We start from the raw sequence: 20,303 nt of genomic DNA on the forward strand, positions 1-20,303 counted from the left end.
ACATTGCTGGCCTTGCAGATCAGTTTATTGAGTCTGTAGGCATCAGCAACCCTCAATCTGCTCCCCCAGCATGCAACAGCGTAGAGGATTGCACTGGCCACCACAGACTCGTAGAAAATCCTGAGCATTGTCCGACAGATGTTGAAGGACCTCATCCACCTCAAAAAATAGAGACAACTCTGGCCCTTCCTGTAAAGTGCTGTGGTGTTTTTAGCCCAGTCCAGTTTATTGTCTATGTATACTCCGAAGTATTTATAGTCATCCACAATGTCAACATTGACCCCCTGGATTAAACAGGGGCCAAGTGTTTCCTGGTCTTCCTGAAGTCCACAATCAATTCCTTGGTCTTTGCCACGGTGAGCTGCAGATTATTCTGCTCACGTCATGTGACAAAGGAGTCGACCATAGCCCGGTACTCTGTCTCATCATCCCTGCTGATGCATCCAACCACCGCAATCATCAGAAAACTTCTGAAGATGGCAGGTCTCTGTGCAGTGGCCTAGGTCTGTGGTGTAGACGATGAAGAGGAAGGGGGAGAGGACAGTCCCTTGTGGTGCCCCTGTGTTGCTGATTACCTTGTCAGACACACAGTGTTAAAACAGACAGTTCCAATATAAAGTCAAATACAATTTAAGATAAAATAATCACTTCCAGTGCTATAATTTGAATTATTCTAATCTTCTAAGAGTGTAAAACATGGCTACTTATATTTATTTGACATGAGAGACACGTTCTTTATTTTAACAATATTTTCACAGCACAATAAAGGAATGGGGCATTTAAAAATAATAAATAATCTTGAACTATACCAGCTCACAGTAGGCTTATTACAGCCATTTTACCAGTCTTGGCTTTTGTTCTCTTGTAAAAAATAAAATAAAATGAAACATTTTATTGCTGAGTTCTAATGTACCATTTAACTGCAGGGCCCTTGCTACTGCTGTAATGTCTTTAGTCTGAGTCAATATAGATGATATCCTATTGGGTTCATTTCTATAGTACTTAAATGTAACATTAGCTTGAGCAATCAGAAATACACAGACCTGTGCTGGTCTAAATAAAAGTCTTAATGTGTTACAGTAAAAACCAGCAGTATGTTGACATAATGAGGTCAGCAGCGACGGCTCATGATGACAAACAGTTTCATAGGAAAACTGAGCAGTTAAAATGATAAGCTTGTCTTTAAAACAGCATGAACACCTTTAAAAAACAGATGTTCCGGGATTCCAATATTGGTAAGATCTACAGTCAAATGCAAAAGTTTTTTTTATGTATTTATGTTTTGCTTCCAACTATGTACAGCAAATGAACAGTATTTAAATGTAATGTCCTTAACAAATAGGGGGAAAAAAATCTAGCAAAGACCTGACCCAGGACCTGAGAGATGCATCTGGCCCTGTAGTTGATCTAGTTAGTGTTCACTGAAACCTCATCAGAAATATTTTGATGCATGCTCAATCATCCAGGTAAGTAAATCCCAAAAGGCTGATTCTGTTCATCTGGACGCAACATTTCCAGTAGGATAAACGTTTCATCACTCATCCAAATTACTTCTGCAGAGACGTCACTTGGATGAGTGACAAAATGTTTCTCCCAATTAAAAACACTACGTCGAGATGAACAGAATCAACCTTTTGGGACTCATCAGCAATGGTCTCAGTAGGTTGGCTGTCAAGAATCCATTCTTAAACAAAGACAACAAGGAGAAAAGGCTGATGCATGACAAATTACTGAACAACTGGACTAAAAATCAGCGGTAACAGGTCTTACAGAGTGAAAATTGAAAATTTGAAAATGTTGGTTCAAATTGTTGTCAGTATGTGCAGATGAGTTCAAGAGAGAGGTCCAACAGTGAGTGTTCACAGTCATCCGGGAAACACAGTGGAGATTCTGTCATGGTCGGAGCTGCATGTCAGCTAGTAATGTTGGGGATGGAATTATGCATTCAAAAAAGTACAACAGATTTCGATCCGCCACGCAGTACCATCTGGAAAGGATCTCATTTATTTTTCAGCATGACAGCGATCTGAAGCATATTGCCAGTGCAATACAAACAGACCTAGATAGCAAAATACACGATGAGGCACTAACAGTCATAGATGCCACCAATCACCAAAAGCCCAGATCTTAACATTATTTAAGTAGTGCGGGATCATCTTGACAGAGAATGCATTTTCCTAGCAATATAAAAAAAAGAAATGAAGAATGACTCAAGGCTTGCACACATTATTGTATTAATATCAAATACTAAAATTGCCTACAAATTAAGAGCAGTACATAGTAAAAGAAAAAAAAACATGCACTGTCCAAATAACAATTTGATTGAGTCAAGGGGTAAATGAGGCCAAGAAAGACAATCTAAAAACATCTACAATTATTTTATTGGCAAACTAAAATTGTTCAGCTATTTACACTTTACAAGCTACTGTAAATATGCAACACAAATATAAAAGGCATACATTTATATACATTATTTATATAAAGTCACCAAAGTCCAGAGACATTGTTATCTACTTGTAGCGACGTTATAATTAACTTCTTGAACTACAGCTCTAGTAACATATCACACAGATTTGCTTACATGCGTGATGGATTAACATTTGATATCATGTGGTGGCACATGTTTACCCCTGGAGAACCAATGGGGTCAGAGCCGACCCCATTGGTTTTCTAGGGAACCCTAGGGTTCTCCAGGGTTAAAAGCTATAGCATTTTAAAGCAGTAGTAGGTAGTCAGTTGTTATTTTGGCAAGATCCCTTAAAGTAACCCCAAGATCCCTTTAGTAACTTTGGTTACTGAACTTGATGAGACTAAACCACCAATAACACCACAAGGAGCTCAGCAAGTAAATGTGAAAAAGCAATACTGAAAAGGATACTGGATATTTCTTCTGCTCATGATTAGTCTGAAAAAAAAAACCCAACTTAACCTGGAGTCAAAACTGCTACAAAAAACAGAAAATAGAGTTATATATAAATAAACTGAGAATTTGTCCTTGACTTTTCTAAAGCCTGGGAGTTGTTATACAATATAAAACCATCTTTGGGTAGAAGTTGAAAGTATTTGTCATAAGCTTTTCTAACTTTTGTCCATGAGAAAAATTTCCATTGGTTTAAAAGCTGTGAATTTATGGTTTATATTCATATATATTACATAATCTAAAGCCCCTGTAGTCTGTGAAAGCATACTCCTATGTAATTAGTCATACCCGTTATGGGTGTTCAGATCACTTTAAGCCAAAACTTGGGAGGTATTCCTCAACACACATGAATTAAACTAAAAAAAAGTCTTCTCTCTCTGAGCGTAATGACAGTAATCGTAATAGTCTGAGGGGGTTTTTTTTAAGAACGACTTTTTAACACGTAACACAAAACAGATTGGGACTTTAGTACGCTTCACTATAAGATGCCAAATGCACAGTTATTACTTAACATCTCTATGTGACAGTGCTGGAAGGCAAATCTCTGCTCACTACACCAAATACAGAACAGACTTGATCATGCAAAAAGATTAACTTCATGTTTATGGCCAACAAGACCAAGCAAATTACTATCAACTAGTGAAGCAATGACAATGCGACAGAATAACAAAAGCATCATCATCACATCGATCTATCAAATTAACTCATTTTAATTTTACAGATTTCCAGCAGGCAGAGCCAAAAAAACAAAACAAACAACAACAAAAAAACCCAACAACTCAGAGGTCAGAGGTCCAAACTGAATTACAACTAGAAACTACATTTTCTTCATTTTTACCTAGCGGTATCTAGCAATGGATGACGTTTTGGTTTTATTTGCTTATTTTTTTTATATATATACATCGTGTCTATACATTTGTTTATAAAATTCCTATTAAAACCTGGGTACAACCAAACTATTTACATGGTCTTTATTTATGTATTTGGAATCTGGGCAAATACATCCTTTAAATTTTAACCACGGGTGATTAAAAGTGAGCGAATAGTTGGGACAGTTTGGGAAGATGAACATTCTCTTTGATGCTGCTTAAAATTAAATGAGATCATCACCAGTTTTACGTCTTACGATAAATATAAAAGTAGAGCTACCTAGCTGTTATCTTAGCTGAGCAAAAAGACTGGAAACTGGACATAACATGCTCATTACTGGGCTTTAAACGTTCCTGTAGGTGTTCTTTTTTATCCATGAAAAGCGTGGCACTTGTTTAGATTTATTTTTTTTTAAACACAGTCATCATCCAACTTGTAAATTGTAGTGATGTGGTAGAGTAAAGAAATTATTTCTGAAACCCTCAAAGAAGGAATAAAATAAGGTAAATAAACTTCTACAAAGTGTTAAAGTAAACTTGAACTCTTTATATAAAGGGTCACAGTTGGCTTATATGCACTAAAAAAGCATTAAAAAGGCATTTCTTTATCAAACACTTTACATTTTAACAAACAAATGAAATATTATTTGTGTGAATTATCTCTGTATCATGATCATTGGTTTCATTGTATAAAGTAGAATTAAATATATTTCATTTGAAATTAAAAACATGTTTCTGGTAGTTAGCTAAATAAATATAAACTCTTGCTTTCATCGTATCTTTGTGTGCTTTTTGTTAAATGCTAAAAGGCACCCAGGTTTTTGAATAAAATTTGTTGATTTATGCATATGAAGCAAAAGCTTGCAGACACATAATTAAATGTCGGCCATGCTCTAAGGCTTTAAAATACCTCATTATATAATATTCCATAATAATGATGAGAATGAACAGTTCAGATCACTGCTGGTGCAGGTTGAAATAATCTGTTTTCTTCTGTGCATTTAATGGAAAATAACTAATAATACATAAAACGTATGTTATTTTACTGTCTCTTGTTTATACTTTATCTTAATTTGTTTCCTTTCATACTGTCAATCATACTGTCTTTCTCTGTACAGTGCCAGCTGCAGCTGTTTGTGTGTGTGAGTAAAGGGAAAACAACAGGGAAAGACAATTTCACTATCATCCCTGCATCCTTGGATGTTATCGCACTAACACAGGGTAACAACAAAACAAAACAACAACCCTGTTCATTCGTAATTATTCAAATAATTTTTACACTCTGTTAACTTAAATAATAAAATATTGAAATAAATGGATTTTGTACAGATACATGTTAAATTACAGTCCAAAAGTTACATTGATTTCCAAGAGTGATTCCTTTCTACCCACATACTATACTGGGTGTTTTACACATTTAGAAACCCGGAAGCTGTTCTTAGCAGCCCTGTAGTGTGTTCCTGCTTACTTGACAGTATTTTCTAACCATTGACCGTTTTACAGTATGTACCCCTTCCCTAAGACTACACACAATGAAGCAGCACTTAGTGTCCTCCAACAGCAAGGCCTTCCCCTGTTGTCCAGTCGATAATAATGAAGCTCAGACTCATTACCATGAAGGAGAAACCCAAAGCGGCAAAGCAGGCAGCCTAAGAATGATGGGAAAACATATTGGACTTAACTATCAAGAAGTTGAAAAATGATATAACATGCATGGCAAATATTTTCATTGCCTCACCATTATCTTAGGAAGAGAGTTCATGGGTTCATCTTCCTTGGGAACAATGCGGATGTAGAAGACAGCAGGGAAGATGAAAATAAGGCAAGGAGCTGATGTGGCGCCTGAAAAATAAAAAAGCATGCAATGCTGTAATAAAACTTTGATAAGAAAAAAATACACGGGACTCATTATTATTTGTTGATGTTTGTTTTCTGTTTTCTAAATTCTCGATCCATTCGTTCTCTTCCAGGGGTACAGGTCACTAATCTGACACGGGGCTAACACAGAGAGATAGACAACCAATTTAGAATCACCAATTAATCTAACCCCACTAAGTGCATATCTTTGGACTGTGAGTGGAAGCCGGAGTGCCCGGAGATAACCCACACAAACACAGGCAGAACATGTAAACTCCACACAGAAAGGTCCTGGGCAGACAGTGGAGTCAAACTCCGGGCCTCCTTGCTGTGAGGCCACAGTGCTAACCACCGTGTCATTGCTGTTCTTCTGTAAACTTGATTTGTAATTTATACTTTTATTCAGACTTTTTGATTATTTATACAACATATACATGGGCCTGATCCTAATCCCATCCTCCTAATCCCCTCTGTTTTACACACTAGCACACAAAAAAGCAAAATCTGAAAACAGCTCTTTTTATTATATCCTCTATTTTTTCTGCTTCTGTGCATAGATTCAAAAACAGGTAAACTCTGTATGTAAACCCTTGCTTTGAGGAAGTACCCGGTAGTCCCTAAAGTTAATGTTTTATACTTTTACCTGTAACCTATGAAACATGACCTCAGTCTGAAAACAAAGTGGAACAAAAATATTGACTTAAGCTGTCAGTGTGTCCATGACACTGGTCACGTTTTTAACATTTAATATTTGTTTGTGTGTGTATACAAATGGCAACTGAAGTTACCCATAAATCCAACCTATCAGTTCCCTTACTGCCTCTTGGAGATTTAGGCATTATACCCCCTCTTCTTGAGTCTCAGACTCCATAGCATAAGAAAAACATTACTGTTTTGATATTATTTCAACTTTACGTTCAGTATTATACACACCAATAATGCCGAAGATTCCCAGAATGTTAGGAGCAAATATCACCAACATATTAATAAAGGTGAGAAGAATGAGAGCGATGGCAATATGACGTAACCAGCTGAAAGATTTGGTGGGAAATATCATCTGCTGGATGGCTCTACGCACCTGTGGGCAAAAAAAAAAAAAAAAAATCACATCAGAAACACTATAATGTTACAATATTAATTTAATTATTAATTGAAGACTGAAATAAAAGGCATCACTTACTGGGAACAGCACAATGGGGACTGTCAGTGTTACAGCAGTAAGGACAGCCACTCGCACACACAGGATCAAAGTGTCGTAAGGATCAATCCGGCTGTATGTGTGCAGTAGTTCAGGCTCCACATTGCCTACAAAAATATCAACAGAAACTAGTTTAGCTGCGCATGAGCTCATTACTCAGCAAATGTGGACAGCATACCATGACAAACAATCTCCACAAGAGGGCGCTTGGGTTCCATGTAACACAGTAGGGGCAAATTCTGTAAAGGATGGGATCATTAAACAAAACAAAACAAAACAAAACAAAACAAAACAAAAAAAACTGTCTACAGAGACTCAATTTTTCCATGAAAAAGGTTACTACGCTTTTATAGAAACCACATTAGATCGTCTGGATGATGGCACTTAATAGCTAATACACAATAACTAACAATTAACAACAAGGAAAAGCTATTCCTTTGCAAGGAAAATGATTTTTATTTTTATTTTTTGCAAGATTTGTAAAGTATATTGAACATTTTAACACCGTATCTGAGTTGCCCCTCTAAAAAAAACGAATCTCCCTAGTCAAATATGTTTGAGCCCAAACTAGATTCCTTTTGTCCTACTTAATAATAACAAATATCTATCACTGTTCTGTCCACTTGATATGAACACAGCCATTTGTATTCGTCTGCTGGTACTGAAACACCAATCGTAAAAGAAATGTCAGGGAAAATTGCCCTCACCATAAAAAGTCAGGTAGCCAAAGAGAGCCGCCAGAAAGTACATGGTGTACATGATTAAGATGGAAATGTTGGACACCTTCTGCATCTTCTTCTTTGATGGGCTAAAATCAAAGAGTGGACATTAATGCCACATTTTGCACTGAGATGTTATCAAACATTGCAGGTTACAGATGGGCGACTCACTTGTGTAGCTCAGTGTAGATGGGCAGGACCTCAGGGTGGCAAACAAAAGCGAAAGCCAAAATCGGGATTGTGTATGCTGTCTGTTAAGAGACACATAAACACATGACTGTCTATTATTAGCAGTGCAGTTGAGCTTCCCCGCATACATGTGGGGAAACTAGCAAATACATTTACAGCATCTCAGCATCTCTGGCTTTCAATATTCGAAAGCGATACAGATCCACAGATACAAACGGATCTTCATCTTAGCCGCCTACCTGTGGGTTGATGGTGAACATGCGTGGGGTGCAGTGGGAGTCATCATCCTCGTGAACCACACCGTTGTTGTACTCATGGATATGGACTGAATCGTTCAAGCTGAGGTGGGAAGCGGTACCATTCACTGAGAACTCCTCAAAGGGGCAGGGAATCTGAAACTTCTTGAAGATAACCTGCAAATGTGGCAACATGTGGAAGAACAAACAGGAATATCATGAAAAATAAGGATAAGGTGATATGTCAGTCATTAAAAAAACATCCTCCAGTTATCAACAACTACTTAGAAAAACCATTTCAATCTAGATTAGGGCCACTCAGCCTCTAAGTAGACAGATTTAACTTTGAACCTCTGATGTCTGTAGTAGCTCTTATATTAGCCTTATCAAACACTGACACATTCCACCAAAAATAGAGACAAGGATGGGAAAGTTAGCAACATAAAGTGTACGCCAGGAAGGCATGCCAGAGCAAAAGAGGCTCTGTGTGCGCAGTGACTGTGATGATGTGCCACTGTGTGTGTTGGACCAACTTACTGCAGTGAGAAAGAACACCATGCAGCTGAGAGAAAACCCACTGGAGTAGCCAAGGTAACCTGAAAATAAAGAGAACGAGAAAATTCATAACTGCTCCTCAGACTGAATGCATGTGTTGTTTGGAACCACTATTAACTGCATTAGCTTTAGATGCTCCTTGTCATAAATGAAGCTACTGCAATAACATCCTGAAAATGTACAGAGTGACCTCACAGCACTGTGAGGGCAAAGACGGCATGTTTATACTGTGTATTAACGAGCAGAATATGCCGGAATTGAGAGTGCGATTATGTCAGGAGAAATTATTTTTAACTGAACAGCCCGCTGTTTTCACTGTGAGGGGTAGGACAAGAACGCACTAATTGCTTGACTGCAATGTACATACCTTTGCCTTCAAAATTATTAGATAAGCTGGATTAATTTAAAATAATCTTAATTGATAACTTCTAAGTATAGAAAATATTTCTTGAACACAAACTGGCAAATGCACGAGTTAGATAAATGCACTGCAAGAAAACAACCCAAAACTCAAACCCACCACTCTGGAGTATAATGAAAAGGAGCAAAACTACTTTAAAGAAGCTATGTTACAACGAGTAGCTGAATAAAAGGACATTAACTGTTAATACAGACTGTAAACACATAATACTTGTTATGCAGGGACCTTGCCCAGCTGCCATGGAGATCCATTTAATTAAGTTAAAAATAAAAAAATGTAAGTCAAACTGTAAATTTAAGTGAAGACAACATACATATTTTATATTATTTCACTAGCTATTGATTATTAGTATATTATATTACATATTATATTATTACTTTTTTTTTACTCTTAGGAAATTCAAATAATTTATTATTTATATTGGAAAGTTAAACCCGCTGGTGTTGTGTACATGGTCCTGGAAGTCTGGCTAGACTCATAGATCAGTAAATTTGGCTTTTTTATCTGCTTCAAGCTTATCTTTTATCTCTGGTCACTGTGTGTGCAGAAAACACCTATACATTCACCTATATGCAATTGCCCACTCGCTTTAGTATTGTGTCAACAATAAGGTTAAAGTTGCCTTAGTGGTCTGATTCAAAAGAGGATGTTTTTGTTTTCTTTTTTAACAGCAGGGCAACTGTAGGGAGAAAAAAACATCATCACTGTCTGATGTATGCATTAGATCACATGTTAGCTGATTCTGATAACTGTTTTGAATGACTGCTGAAAACTCATTTTTATAGGTAAGCTTTCCCTTAATCCTCATCCCTTTATTTTTGGCCATAGTTTACAACTATTTGCTTATATGTCTGAATGAGCTTCTGACGATTATGTGCCTTTTTATGTGTCTGTACATTCGAACGTGCATATTTATCTTTAACATATGGCTTTTATTCAAACTGTGAAGCAATTTGTAGCTGTGACAGTTTTCTAATATCTGTAAAAAGGTATTATTATAGCATGTTCCAACACACTAACAGCTTTCTTTGGTAAATGGAAGTGGAAAACAGTACTCCCATAACAAAGATATATTTACATTATACTCACCAAGCTGTTTCATTAAAGCAAGGGGCAGGATGATACTGGCAGAGACCATGATGACCAGGTAGTTTCCGTTCAAGTACCACAGACTGTTTGGAGAAAAATCTAGTTTATTTTGGTAAGCTTTTGGTAAGAGTGTGTGGTGGTAACATGTTTCTTCATTCTGTACATGTAGCATAGAGTTAGTGCTGTTTTTGTACTTTTAAAAATGTCAGTGCAGCTAAATCTGTGACACAGGGCTGTTAAAAATCTGTTGGTCCAAATGGTTGATGTACCCCATTTTGTCAGGCCAACAGTAACCTGTTGGGAACACCCTTGGCCACAAGATTGTGGAAAAAATGTGTCTGCTTATGTTACTCTCAACAGAAGTACTAGAATAGTGTGTTGCATAACTCAGATTATTTATATGACTGGTCACAGTTGCAGTAAAGCAAAACACTATGGTGCCTAAACATCTTAGGACTGAAGAAGTCAGCAAATGTTACCAGTATCAGCTTAAAGTCCCTGTCAGACACTTTATCCTCTCTTTCAAACAGAAAAAAAGACATCAGACAAGTATTAGTGTTCACATTTACAGTCTCCTTCTACAGCTCTGCTAGTTTGTCATCATCAGGTCCCCAGACATGTCCTCACTCTGAACAAATATCTTGTGAAATTCATTCAATTAAGAAAATATCTCTGTTGTGCAACCTCAATAGCTGAGATTACATGTATATGTTTATTCTAAGGACATGTAGACAAATGTTAGTGTTACAGTGGCTTCGTACTTCTGTGTTAAATCTACACCGTGGTATCTGTCATATCTGCAAACCCTGCTGAAACCCTGCACTGTAAACTATCTTGTAACCCACGCCATAACCTACACTGTGTCATAACCTGTTGTTTTTGACACATCCTGCGCAGGTTCAGAGGGTGCAAACCTGCGAAGGTTTATTCTCCAATTGCCCTAAATAACAGTACTAGTAATTACCAAAATCATTATTTATGGGTTTTTTTTTAGTTTAATTGTAAAATAAATTTACTGTTGTTATCATCAAATTTTCAAATTTACTGTTTTTCAGAAAAAGCAGAAAAAATAGTAAAAGACATTCTTATATTTTATCAAGATACCGAATTACAGTTGTTTACCTACCAATCAACTGCACCTGCTCAAATTTGGGTATAAAAACATTATTTCCTTTTGTTATTTGCCCAAAGAACAGCTATAAATTTGAGTTTTAAATATGTTTTTCACAGATTACTGAAATATTTGTGTTTTATTGTTTTATGACAGGTGGTCTAATAACTTTGTTAACCGCTGTATAAATGCTGACACTCAGTTGTCAGGTGTTAGGGTGCAGTTAGAGATGCTGCAGAGAGTCTGACTTCTTTTATGATATAGCTTTTATTGATTTGACACTGTGATCCAGCTGTGTAATAAAGGATGGACATAATATATTTAAGTTTTAAAAACATTTATTTGTCTTTAATCACTACTCAAATCATCAGTTATACTAAACGGAATGCAGTGGCATCTATATGACTTTTTCCAGTGGGACTAATCTATCTAGGGACTTTACAGCGCCTTTTTTATACTTATCCATACAGCGAGTTATTCTGTGAACTTTAGCGCTTTATCTACCTGCCATCTGCTAAGTGAATATAAATAAATGAATGTGGTGAAACAGCATGTTTATAGTCATTTTACCTGTCTAAACTTAAAACATCAGGAGCTGTAGAGCCAAATGGGACCACACAAACATGCAGTTTAAAGTCAACTGTCTCTTAAATCCTGTGCATAGGAAAGTCTTTGTCCCCTAAAGCCTGTTTCTCACTGCTAAGCCTGTTATTCTTAACCCTGCAAGAAACACAAAGAGTAGGATCGGCTGTCTGCCACAGTCCTACATGCTGGAACACAGTGTGATCTATGACACTACCAGTGTAGTGCATGCGAATTTGGGCGAGTCACTTAAAAGCAGGGGAAGTTGCACAAATCATAGGTCATGCCTTCTTTGGCCTTTTAGGCGGTAGGTCAAATGAGAGCAGCTTTCACATGCAGGTGCACTTGCACTTGGGACGAGTTCTGTCCAGTCAAGTCTAGAGTTGAAATCCAAGTTCAGTCAAATGAAGTCTTTGGAAGTAAACTGTGTTAGTCTGACTAGCAGTATTTTAACATTTAGCTTCCAAAGTTGCATTAGCAGTGACAATACAAACAGTTTTGGTTTTCTCTCCCTCAAAATTAGTTTTTGATTTAACTTTCACTGTTCTCATAGAGTGACAACCCTAGGTTGGATTAACAGATTTTTTTTCTAGAACTGAATGGCAGACATGTTTCCAAATGTCTCAGCCTCTCTGTATTTGAACATGCTGTACATCACTGGACCCTTTATATTTTGCCAAAAAAAAACCCTTCACATACCCTACATAAAACAACACCAACCAATTCAGATCTACTTCAGCACTGGCACAAACTACTTAAACTCAGGCAGAGTGAAAGGCACTTGGCTGTCTCTCCACCACACGATAGCTTTCTAATTCAAGAGCCACTAGTCATAAATAAAGCTGCAGACCCACTACACACCCCTCATTCCTCTTAGTTGCTGTGACGCCATGAATTTGGACGACAATTTTCATCGAGTGGACATGAACACAGTGTGCCTCCGTTGCTATAGGGCTGGCCCTGAGCTGACCTATCCTCAGCCTCAGAATTTGGCACCCCATTTTACACCACCTGCTGCTGTCATTTGTGTGTGTGTGTGTGTGTGTGTGTGTGTGTGTGTGTGTGTGTGTGTGTGTGTGTGTGTGTGTGTGTGTGTGTGTGTGTGTGTGTGTGCAAGGCATGTAGAGCAGTTACAGAGCTCAATACATCTATTTCATTTGGCTATAAGCGTTTAACGTAGGTGGCAAGTAGGTTGAGAACTACGAGAGAACTGCAGTTGTTATGTGGGTTTAGGTCATGGGTCGGCAACCCTAGGCACGGGGTTAACATCAGTTAGAAGTGTTAACTGATGGCACGACGATAGCTGGACTGGCCATCGGGCATCTAAAAAAGACAGAATCGTCCCGTTTCTCTCCCGCATTCAGAGAAAATATTACGCGTTTGGTGTTGAGCTGAGTAGGGACACAGTTTGTCCCGTACTTCAGCTAGAATGGAAAAAGACACAAAGCTGGAGTTGCCTCTTCTTCTCTCATTCTCTCCCCTCCCCCTCCTGTTGCTACTTCAATCATGAAACTGATTAACGATCAGCTGATCGGCTTTTCTCTCTTGTTTGTTTATCGCCCACTTTGCGCCAGAAAGAGGAAACCAGCGGATGTCGCACTAAACAACAGCAGCACGTTTAAGCTTGATCAGCTGTTGTTAGAATTTATTTAATATTAATTCCTAGTATCAGCTGATGTTTGCTGGAGCCACAGCTGTAAAAGCTGCTGGTCATGATATTGGTTTGGATATGTGGTGAGACGGAAACATGAAGATGAAACCAGGAGATGTCCTTACTGAATCATCAGAGCTGAACAAGTGATGGAGAAACAGGTTTACCTTTTAGGTGACATGAATGAGTTGAAGGGAAGTTATGAACTGTTTCTGAGAGACAAATAACACCAGGATCCTTTTTTTAAAGTAGCTGACAGCTGGTAACTGTGCAGGGGCGGATCTGGCAAAGTTTTGCCAGGGGGGCCAGATAGGGCATTAACAGGGAAAGGGGGGCACAAAGAAATACTTTCTTATTCTCATTTAAAATATCTAGCTTTTATTAAATAATTATCTGAATCTTACAACCAAAGTTTTTATCTGATGTAAAATGTATAGAAATCATACATATACCAACAAGACAGTGTGCATCACTGTCACAACAGCGTTTGTTTTCATTCAAAGGCTTTATAGCTTTAATACCTGGTCTCTAGTCAAAATGCCCGGGCTGTTTTTTTGTCCCAGTAGTGGATTAATCTGAAAAGGTGCATTAAAAAATAAATAGACCTTTTCAGATGGTAAATGGCAGCTCGCATAGACACATTAGTTGTGCCGCTTCTTAATGACGGTATTTTAGCTAACAACCCCAACTACCAGATTCAACTTGTAATTGGCTAAAAATAACTTAGCCTACTGGTGAGAGGGACGTTGTTACCTTTCCACATTCCTACACTTCAAAAGCTTCAGGAGCTTTCCGCTCAGCATCAGCACCACGGAAATACACGGATACATCCGTAGAGTCGAGACAGAATTCACAATGCGTTTTTGGGACTTTCAGGTGTATGGACCAATGTTTTATTTTCTGATCAAACCAGAAATCTTTAATGAGCAGCTAGATTTGTCTCGCATTAACTGGCTGAGTTAATGCCAGTTAATGCAACATCGAAGCAGCTGGAATCCACAGCTGTGCGTGTTCATGGAGCTTGCATTTTTACCTGCTGGACATCACTACCTGACAAGTTTAACTGTCTTCAGAACATTGCAGAGGCCTTATTGACAGTATTTGGCTCTACATATCTGTGTGAGTAGATTTTCTCTCACATGAGTGTCCTCAGGTAGCCGTCTGAATGCTGGACACTTGGAGACCTGTGTCTCTGAATGGGAGACCAGAGATCACATAACATGTGTGTCTCTGTATTAACAAACATGCCATATTGGCTTAGTTTATTTTTCTTATCATTGTTGTGAGGAGACCATAAATAGCATTTGTATTTTCTGTTGTACAGTTCATTTGCTGTTATGGAGTTCTTGTTATGGATAAAAAGTGTCTTTTTTTGTTTCAAAATAGATGATAACTATTCACTGATAGCTGCCAACATATGCAAACAAATATAATTCTATAAAGTGGTTCTATATATTGTGTAACTGTTAATATAGAGCGTTATTAATCTAATGCAATGATGTGGCACACTGACTTCTGAGGAAATTTTAAATGGCACTCGCCATCAGAAAGGTTGCCTACCCCTGGTTTAGGTTGTCTCAGTTGGTTTTAATCTTAACTTAAAACTTAATAATGTTGAGGTCAGGATTCTGGATTGCCACACTATGTTTGCAAGACCCCTTACAGCTGAAGGTCTTTTTTTATGACTTTAAATATTTGAAGCACCTACGACTTGAACAATTATGTAATTATGAGTCCATGCATCATTCATTCCCTTCTGCTTATTGAATACAAGGTCATGGGGCGGCTGGAGTCTATCCAAGCAAGGGAAAAATTCCACTAAAATACACAAACGAGCAACAATTGGAACAAGTCCCATGCTTAGATGAAAATCTTGTGTCAAGCCCATTTAACTCAGAAGGTCTGCACATTATGCCCTGACATGTGTAATCCTGCTAGTTGGCATTATATAAATAAAACTAAATTGAACTGAATAAAGTATTCTGTTGAGTATCTTGAGTTATTGAATAAATTGAGCACATAAGTATTATAGCTGCAATCCATTTTTAGATTTAAACAGACAGCTGGAATCTACTTCAGTCCTCCGTGGCCTTATGCAGACCGTGTCTCTGGCACAACTCTGACGTGGACAGTGCTTGCCTCTACAAGCTGACAGTAGTGAGGATTGATGTTGTGTGCTTTAGTATCAGATGCCCAATCATATCCTTCCTGTTGTTCAGCCAATTCCAGGCTCCCATTCTCATTACACCCCCAAACCAACTGACTCAGTAAATGCTGCAAACTGGGCTAGGCCCCATGACCCTGCACACAGTGTCTCAGCTCTGGGTCAACAACAGGCAAGACTCATGTGCTCATGTCAGCCCGGTGGTGTAAATACTGAAAAGGACATAAATGACAAGACTCACTCGCTGTTGGGCTCAACCTTCAGGAAAGCTTGGATGACCAGCGGTAACTCGGATTTAACAATGTAAAGGTAGCTGGACATAGCTGTAACAAGACAAGACAGGGGAAATGTAACATGTGGTGAAGTAAACCACAGTGCAAGTACACACGCTAACCAAACAAACATCAGAAAAACCATGACACAAGTACACTTACCACATCATGTTTACATAGGTGACACAGCCGTCGCTACTACTGCGGACACTGTGGTCACGTCCTTTGTACTTTTGGGAAAATGGATGTTTTACTAACTTTTACTACTTTCAGTATTTATCGTTCGCACCAAAACTTTATTGCTTAGAGATTATAACTTAGCTGAGCTGGGACGATAGACTCTGTTACCTTTCAAGCAAAAGTGTGTATTTGTTGAAAAATAAGGTCAGTTTTCCAATGACAATTATGCTTTGTAGCTTCTTTACAGTGTAATTGTTATACCTATGAGTAATATCTGCAACTTCTGTCGGAATGTTTTGGTTAGAAGGAGCAGGTGAAGTTAGTGGTAGTGAGTGGTATGACTGATCACAGTGACATGCTTGTGCGTTTACGGCTTGCATTAACATATTTTCCCCTTTTCAGTTATCTGGATACAGATCGTACCAGATCTTACCACGTAGTAGCAGCAAACTAGTTATGAAATCAGTATGGGGTTATCTCAATTATGGACTAATTTAGAGCTTAAGAAGCTTTGCGAGGCACATTAAAATCACATTACATCACATCACACTAAAACATATAATCAAGCTCTCCTACAATAAATAATTAAGTACAAGATAGAGCTGGAAAATGCATTTAAGAACATTTTTAAAGTCAAGTTTAAAGAAAGAGTGAAAAAAACAAAACAAAAAAACATCAATGACTGTGATAATCTATGGTGACTTTCACAGATAATTTCCATCTGTCTTGACTCTGGTCTTAGGAAAAGCCACTGTTGCCCGATGACACTCATGACTGACTGCTTCAGTTTCACTTGATGAAATGTTTTTGTTGTTGTAGGCCATGAAATGCTTTAAATGTAATCATCAAATGTAATCTTACAATCAGTACCAAAGCTAATCGTTAGTGAAGAAAGGAAAGCAGCTTTATCTTTTTGAGTCTGTTAGTAATCAAGCAGCTCCATTTTCAAGTAACTGCAGACATGTTTTTCTAACAACAAAGGACCAATGATGGAGCCTTGTGGAACGCCAGAGATCAGAAAAACTTACTGATTTCTGAATATGTTCTCTTTAAAAGGTACAATCTAAACCAGCCTGGGGAGCTATATCCTGGGCCTAACTCAAGTGACTACATTAATTGTGGCTGCTTCTTTGCTTAGAAATGGTTGAAATCTGTGTTAGAATTTGTAAAATATATAACTCATACTGATGACTGATTATGATTATTTTCTTTTCAAAAACGGTGTTGTGATTTACACACACTACCCCTTATGACAAGGGAGCAGCAAAAAGGTAGCTTTCTTTAGTGATTTTAATAATTCGGAAATCAACAGGGTAAACTGTGGCTTTTTTCTTAAGAAGCTGGGTTGAGTAGTTCATGCTTAAGAAGAAGGTATGACCTAGTTTGGCTCAACAACTCTCTGGTCAGTAAGAAGAGCAAATCTTTTTAATGTCAAAATCACAAGGACTACAGCTACTTATAAGCAGCTACTTCAGTGTTAATACTCTATCATATCCCAAACTTATAAATAGGACCAAAAGCCAAAGTAATACTAATGGCTTATTTGACTATAGTTATAGGGTCTTTACCTTACAGTATAAGGCACCTTGAAGTGATTTGGTGCAATAAGCATATAACAGAATTGAATTGAAGTGAATTCAGTTTATAGCTACAGGCCAGTGGAAGAACACATGAGCGAACATGTTCCAAACCTACACTATCTCCTCACCTCCAATATTTTGCAGGGTGATTGCTGTGCCAGCAGCTATTTTTCCAAGATTGCCAAAGGCCCTGTACCCCAGCTGTTCATAAGCTCGGATTCCTGTAAGCAGATTACAAACAATCACAAATTCAGTTATACTTGCTAAGATCTCTGTCCAAGGAACACAACAAGACGCTTTCAGAGGGGTTGACAAATGGCTGCACAACTTAGATAAATAAAGAGTACGCTGACATGACTTTTTTTTCTAGTTTTAAAATTTGCCTAGACAATTTTAACTCAGCAAAACCTCAAATTACGGAATAAAAAAACAAAACAAAATGTCTTTATTTAATGAGACAGGGCATTATACAAGTCGCGATGACTGAAAATCAAATCCTTCTATACAAAATTGACTTTTAAAAATACATTTAAATTATGAATACTTTATTTGTTGATCAAGTTTTTTTCACATAACTTTTTTTCCAGTCAAGCACTCTTTGACATTAAGCGGTTTTTGATTTTTTCAACTTTATCAGCTGTCCTTTTCTAATGGCAACCACAATAGCAATCTCGAAGGGATTTTTGATGTGAGAACTTTACAACATGTAATTGTACCATTTCTTTTCAAAACACTGAGAAATGACACAATGCTTACCCACAATGCCTGAGGATTTGAGCAGCAGATGAATAGAGTAGCATGACAGAGCTGCTACTGCAGTCAGAAGAAACCTGTGACAAAAAACAAAAGTCACACACTCGTTATTTTCTATACCACTATTAAATTTGTTTTTTTGATTCATGATATTTTGTGGTCATAAATTAGCACTGACTGCATCAGCTGATTGTGCCGCACAGTACATATGACCACACAAGAAAAAATCCGTTTCTGACTCCAGGTTTTTTATTTTGGTAAACCACCAGTCACCTGTTTCAAAGCCGCTCTCCATACTAATCTCATTCATAAAGTGCTTTACAAATTCAAACATTATGGCTAACAGGTGGATTTTACAGTTTGAGTGCAGCTAACCAAACAATGAAGAACCACTTACTGCTTCAGAGACAGAGAGTGACAGCTGGACAGCATATCCTCAGTTTTAACATAAAACTCATTGACGCAGCCAAGGGCAGGACAAAAGTGAAAAACTGATGTTTTTTATATTTTATTTTATTTTACTGTTCTTATTTTAGGCTCCAGCACCCCCCGTGACCCTGAAAAGGATAAGCGGAAGCGACTGGATAGATGGATGTCCTTATTTTCTCCTGAGTTATTAGTTTTGTTAGCTAACATAAACTAATGTAAGTCTATTGACCGCAAAAAAACCTACCACATGATGTCACATTCTCTACTGGCACAAGATGGCAATAAACATGTTTTAAAAACTTGAACTTTCAAAATCAGAATACAATCCCGAAGGATTAAACACTCATTTCTTAAATCCAGCTACACAGGCAGTGTTACATCTGTCAGCTTTTCATGATGTAAATTAGCCTTTATATGTCAACTTTAATTGCAACTGTTTAAAATACTTATTCCAGCCAGATCTATAAACCTTGCAGTATCATGTATTTTCAGTAGTATTTTTTTCAGTCTGGATAGCTGTTTCAGTGGCTGAAACACCTGTTCTAGCATTAGTGGTTATAATACAGACATCTATAAACATACTTATTTTGCTGTACTTATTTATTACTTATTTTTCTGTATGTGTTAAATTTGGCTTGATGTAATATTACAGTCTAACTATATTTGTGCTAGTCATACACTATACAGTTCTAATGCAAGTACTAATAGGAAGATTCCATAAGGCTATAGGTTCCTTCAGTACAAGAGCTACTCTGTATAAACTAAACTGACTTCCTGCTTTCCCCAGACGCTGAGGCCATTTTCTGCTCCAGTCTCACTTCTTTGCAGCTACTTAAACATAAACTATATGACTAGGAAAACCTGGGTCATGGTCTGACAGCAGCTGTCTGTATGGATGCCTCTATTGGGTCTGGAGGTTCAGTTATTCTGAGCTGTGGCCTTTCTATGGCCTATGTGGCAAGGAGGCTTGGGGCCTAAGAGAGGCAATAAATAAAAGTGAACCAATCTTGGCATATAATGTGTTGCAAGACATTAAGACATATAATAAATCAGTACTATTTATAAATGCACTGAAAAAGCAGATTACTTTGAGAAATACAACTTAGTTTACCTCCTTTCAGTTTAATCACTGCATATCAGTAGAATAGCAAATCTTGAGGTCAGAAAATTGTTGGAAAAAGACTAATTGGTTTTTTTGCTGACAGGTGGGAAGCTGTCATACATTTGTTTGTTTAATATAAATGTGGGGCCTGACAGCATCGCTTAGGATGACTCCTTATACCAAGATCTCTGTGATTCCCTACATCCATGTGAAAATTCCTTTCCTAGGTGAAGATATTTCCTGAGGTCTTCACTGGTTTCTTGGCACTGCCATGAGAACATAGTTCTAAGAATTAGTCTCAAAATAGTTTTCCATATGCTAGCTCCATAGTGTACTGGTTAACACATTTCCTTAATATACAAAAGATCCCTGTGTTGAGACCAGTAGGGGTTACAAAACCAGCCTCAAGAGGTCACAAGCCAGTCT

At 37.7% G+C, this 20,303-nt stretch overlaps 1 protein-coding gene across 2 annotated transcripts in view; it reads right to left on the reverse strand.

The window, feature by feature from the left end:
• Positions 1–1,988: 1,988 nt before the first annotated feature.
• slc38a3b (solute carrier family 38 member 3b) overlaps positions 1,989–20,303 on the reverse strand; it is a 29,859-nt gene continuing 11,544 nt past the window's right edge. For both annotated transcript variants that reach the window (XM_006783135.3, XM_006783134.3), the window contains 12 exons: positions 18,350–18,423; positions 17,722–17,814; positions 15,803–15,884; positions 10,054–10,136; positions 8,526–8,584; positions 7,992–8,165; positions 7,735–7,814; positions 7,552–7,652; positions 6,827–6,951; positions 6,580–6,724; positions 5,528–5,631; positions 1,989–5,438 (listed from right to left, as the gene is read on the reverse strand). In XM_006783135.3, the coding sequence (XP_006783198.1) occupies positions 5,334–5,438; positions 5,528–5,631; positions 6,580–6,724; positions 6,827–6,951; positions 7,552–7,652; positions 7,735–7,814; positions 7,992–8,165; positions 8,526–8,584; positions 10,054–10,136; positions 15,803–15,884; positions 17,722–17,814; positions 18,350–18,423 (1,225 nt within the window). In that variant the 3' untranslated portion in view covers positions 1,989–5,333. The remainder of the gene's footprint in view (positions 5,439–5,527; positions 5,632–6,579; positions 6,725–6,826; positions 6,952–7,551; positions 7,653–7,734; positions 7,815–7,991; positions 8,166–8,525; positions 8,585–10,053; positions 10,137–15,802; positions 15,885–17,721; positions 17,815–18,349; positions 18,424–20,303) is intronic.

The sequence above is a fragment of the Neolamprologus brichardi genome, chromosome 5 (genome assembly GCF_056152115.1).
Source record: "Neolamprologus brichardi isolate AB-2024 chromosome 5, ASM5615211v1, whole genome shotgun sequence".
NCBI lineage: Eukaryota > Metazoa > Chordata > Actinopteri > Cichliformes > Cichlidae > Neolamprologus > Neolamprologus brichardi.